Source organism: Haplochromis burtoni, unplaced genomic scaffold (genome assembly GCF_018398535.1).
Source record: "Haplochromis burtoni strain Fernald_Lab_line unplaced genomic scaffold, NCSU_Asbu1 Contig_52, whole genome shotgun sequence".
Lineage (NCBI taxonomy): Eukaryota > Metazoa > Chordata > Actinopteri > Cichliformes > Cichlidae > Haplochromis > Haplochromis burtoni.
Window position 1 is genome coordinate 2,528,720 of NW_024582413.1, and position 4,397 is coordinate 2,533,116.

At 41.1% G+C, this 4,397-nt stretch overlaps 1 protein-coding gene across 2 annotated transcripts in view; it reads left to right on the forward strand.

The window, feature by feature from the left end:
- The first annotated feature begins 537 nt into the window (after positions 1-537).
- Positions 538-4,397, forward strand: part of slc25a39 (solute carrier family 25 member 39) — a 7,933-nt gene continuing 4,073 nt past the window's right edge. Inside the window, exons 1-8 of one of the 2 annotated variants that reach the window (XM_005921749.3) lie at positions 540-793; positions 2,470-2,575; positions 2,690-2,749; positions 2,880-2,930; positions 3,386-3,495; positions 3,585-3,652; positions 3,995-4,119; positions 4,216-4,389. In XM_005921749.3, coding sequence (XP_005921811.1) covers positions 2,479-2,575; positions 2,690-2,749; positions 2,880-2,930; positions 3,386-3,495; positions 3,585-3,652; positions 3,995-4,119; positions 4,216-4,389 — 685 coding nt within the window. In that variant the 5' untranslated portion in view covers positions 540-793; positions 2,470-2,478. Of the gene's footprint in view, positions 794-2,469; positions 2,576-2,689; positions 2,750-2,879; positions 2,931-3,385; positions 3,496-3,584; positions 3,653-3,994; positions 4,120-4,215; positions 4,390-4,397 lie in introns of both variants that reach the window. The other variant, XM_005921751.3, reaches the window with a different exon arrangement.

The following is a 4,397-nucleotide window of genomic DNA, read 5'->3' on the forward strand; positions in this document are numbered from 1 at the left end:
TATCTATCTATCTATCTATCTATCTATCTATCTATCTATCTATCTATCTATCTATCTATCTATCTATCTATCTATCTATCTATCTATCTATCTACTTTTCAAGAGACATTTGGCCAAGAGGGCAGCAGACACACAACATAACTTATAACATAACACTTCTATCAAGATATTGTAACTGAAGAAAAAGTAGCGGGTTAATTGGAATGGAGACAGAATAAAGCAAAGTCATGCTAAATAGATCATGTCTTTATTTTGTAACCCTTTCATAAATCATGTTGACTACAGTTTATTTATCAATGTAAACGTCTGGGAGGATTTAAACGCGGCACTTTAATTACAGTGTGATGAATGGATGTCCCTTTTTTTTCTTGTGTAAAGTGTGATGCTTCGTTGTTCAGGATACGGATACGCCTGACTAACGGAAAAACTGTTTTTCATGTGTCAGCGAAGTGCAATGGGTCCTCCAGGTGGCGCCAAAGCAACGGTAGCGACAGCGGGGGGGCGGGGCCAAGCGAGTCCATTCCTGATCAGTCCGGATCTACAAATCATGCGCACAGGCCTCCTGCGGTTATGATACGCCCATGACTGCGCGTCCATGATTATGAAGTCGACGTGCATAGCTTGTAACCTGCACTCTGAGGCGAGGTAAGCTGCCTCCAACAAGATGTTTACGGGTTATCCACGGTGGAGCACCCGAATAATCAGACGAAGCACGGCAGAATGGTGTAGCTCTTAACTGATATGGGTGAAGACACCTGTGTGTTTCCCGGCAACGCTCATAGCTAAAGCAGAGGTGAGAAACGTCGCTTGTAAACAGCTAGCTAGCTAGCGACTCAGATAATGTGCAGTGAAACGCAGGTGGCTGACAGCACATTTCAGAAAGGTTTGCTTCAGTGAATGTGATCACTGCATTCACAGCTGCCTTGAAAGGCAGCTATTCCCCCTCTTATCTATCTGGACTTCACATGTTTAATTCTATTACAACCAAAGTCCGCTAACTTAAGTGGGGGAAAGAACACAATGTCCTAGCACGCGATGTCTTCGTGCATCCGCTGTGTTGTGCAGCAGTTTTTTTGTTTTGTTTTGTTTTGTTTGCAGAGAAGCATGTAATCTGCAGTTTCTCATGTTCTGTCAGCACATGTGAAATGTTTATCTGGCGTCAGACGTGACAATTATCCATGCAGCATTGTGTAAGAGAGATTAAAAAGGGAGAAGGAGCTGTTGAGCTGCATGTGTGTTGTGGGCACTTGGTGGAAGGAGACTTGGCCAGACAAAGAAGCTTATTGAGAAGACCAAGGCTGAGGGCTATTCTTGTCACTCTAAACTATAATAAAGTTAGCCAAGGAAGCAGAGGTCAACTACACAGTAAGGAAGTTTTCACAATGCAGTGCATGTTTTCTTTAACTTTATTTTGTTTAAACAAAGTTGTCTGGGGTTTTTTTCTGCAACATGCTCCATCATTTAGGAGTGGGCAAGAAGACAAGGCATGCGTGTTATAGATAAGTTATCATAATGCTTTAACAACTCCACCTACTGTAGACTCACCCTTCCTACTCACATAGTTGTTCTTTTTGCACTTAAATTTGTGTCAAATAGAAATGATGAACTGTGTCTTAACAATGAACTGAAATACTGTCAATAACAGTGCTTTTCCTCCTCCAGATGTTCCACTTCCTTTAAGTTGTTTCTTTTTATCATCATATAAATAAGCCAAAAAAAAGAAACCTGGCTTCCAGTTTTGTCTGGTTTAGATTTCTTAATTTCCTCAAATTCAAGCTTCTCAGAGTGAATTCTGAGCATTATATGACAGTTTAACTCTTCGTAATGCATGGAGACGAATGCAAAGTCTGTGAAACTTGAAAAGACTTTTAAAAAGGGTTTTAGTGACAGTAATTTGAAGGCTCTCAGGAGCAGGAGTCACACACTAGGAATTGTGATCTAACCGGATACTGATCCAGCTGCAAACTCAGTGTTTGGTTACTGATCCTTTGAGTCACTGACACTCCTTCCTCACAGTTTTACATAACAGGGAGATAGTGTTGTGTAAAATGGTAAGGCAGCTCTGTCAAGTTTAGTTAATATACACCTCGTGCTATCTCAGTTTACATTCTCACACATGTGTAATTATACTTTTAAATTTCACATTTAGAAATTGCTTTTTTAGCTTTTTGACCCAAGTTTTTATTGTCTGAAAACTTTTAGTTGTAGTTTATTTTTCAAGATGGGTATTACAACATAATTACACTATTCTTGACTCCAGAACTGCAAGGATTAGACAGGTTATTGAATAAGAACTATTAAATTAATCTCAAACTGCTGCTGATAATTGATCAATTAGTTTGAGTGCAAGACCATGTTTGAACCACTACAAATTTTTTAAGGGTGGAGCGCATTTTTTAAAGCTATGGTTTTAAATATTAATGTGATTGAAACCTTGGTGTGACATGCTGTTTCTCTTGGTCTTGACAGGTTGGCAGGATGGGCGAGCGAGGCGTCAGTGGCCCCGTGGCTGCGATCTCTCCAGTGCAGCAGATGCTGGCCTCTGGCACTGGAGCCCTCATCACATCTCTGTTTGGTGAGAAAGAAACAAAGGCTGGAGTTGTTCTCTGTGTCTTAGCATTGGCACTCAGTTAATTGTTTATCAGCTCTTGTGTGGTTGTGATAACTAAATTCATTCTTGTGTTTGCAGTCACGCCACTAGACGTTGTGAAGATCAGGCTGCAGGCTCAGCAGACACCGTTCCACCAAGGTAGGACCTCTTGTTCTTTTGTGGTTTACTGAGTTTGCTTTTAACATGTTTTACTGTGATGCTTTGCTCTTAACATTAACCCCACTAAACCTGTCCTCCTGTGTTTGTGCTCTGTCCTTCGTTTTCATAGCTTCAGCGTCTTTTTCTGCTCCATGGGATGGTGTCTCACGTCATTCCAAGTGTAAGTATTTGCCCCGCCATTGCTAACACTTGATCAGATGTAGATTAGCATACCTGGTTTTCTGCTTTAAAAACAAATGTCTTCTGGTAGTGAAAACAGAAAGTTTCCCCTTGTAAATGCATTCATGTGAATTCTGCCTCTTCTTTTAGACTTTATTTGAAAGGTTTCTCGGTAATCGGCACTAAATAAACCGGCAGAGGCAAGGACAGGACTGTGTTATCTACAGAGCAGCTGTGCGGTCATTGCTTTTGCCTGTATTATTAATGACATTTCTCTCCTGTGTGAAGCCTTGTGTGACTCAGTTTAGGAAACACTTGTAGCTTCACATTGCTATTGTGAGATGTGCTAATTTTGTTTTTTAATCATAGTTGTTTTTTGTTTGTTTGTCTTTTTAATAGCTAATAATCTGAGTGTGGTTTTCTCTTCCTCTGACCACCTCATGTTCCTCCTCACAGGGAAGTGTTTCCTGTATTGTAATGGGCTGATGGATCACATCTATGTTTGTCAGAATAGAACCAGTTGCACCAGCTGGTACAAAAAGCCGACTCAGTTCAGCGGGACTCTTGTGAGTAGTCATGCACTAGTGGCTTTGTTTTTCCTACAATTGGTTTACAATTAACATCATATGAGCTCTCTTTTTTGTTTGTGCGACAGGATGCATTTGTGAAAATCACTCGCCATGAAGGTCTTCGGTCTCTGTGGAGCGGGCTACCACCAACTTTGTGAGTAACATCTAGTAAAGTTTCAGTACTCGTAGAATAGACACAGAACTGAAGTGTAAGAAGACCTAAATTCAGAATTAAATTTCTTAAACTTTAAGTAAGTACAGTTTTATTTTGAAAGAGTGTAGTATTTGGAGTAAGTATAAAAAACAAAAAATAAATAGCAGAACTTGGTCTAATAAAGTATTTCCTTGCGCTAAAGCTGCATTTTAGTACCTGACACGTCAGTCTCATTCTAGTAAAAAATTTGCATATTATTATAATTTTATGAGAACTTTACATTGATATGTTGCAAAGTGTACAGTTCCTCTGTTCGAAACCTTTGTTTGTTTATGTTAACAGGGTGATGGCAGTACCTGCCACTGTCATTTACTTCACCTGCTACGACCAGTTGCGGGACTTCCTGAGATTCGGTGTGGGTCTTCAGGGCAGTCATGTCCCTCTTGTTGCTGGGGGTCTTGCCAGATGTAAGTGCATGGAATAAAACAAAAGCTCCTCACACAGAAATCACAGCAAAGTACTGACAGTGCTCTTTAAGTGAAACCTTTGTGTCTGTTTTGCAGTGGGAGCCGTGACGGTGATTAGCCCACTGGAACTGGTCAGGACCAAGATGCAGTCCCGTCAGCTGTCCTACAGCGAGCTGCGGACATGTATCCGCTCTGCTGTGGCCCAGAATGGACTTCTGTCCCTGTGGAGGGGCTGGGGACCCACCGTTCTCAGAGATGTACCCTTTTCAGGTGAGACA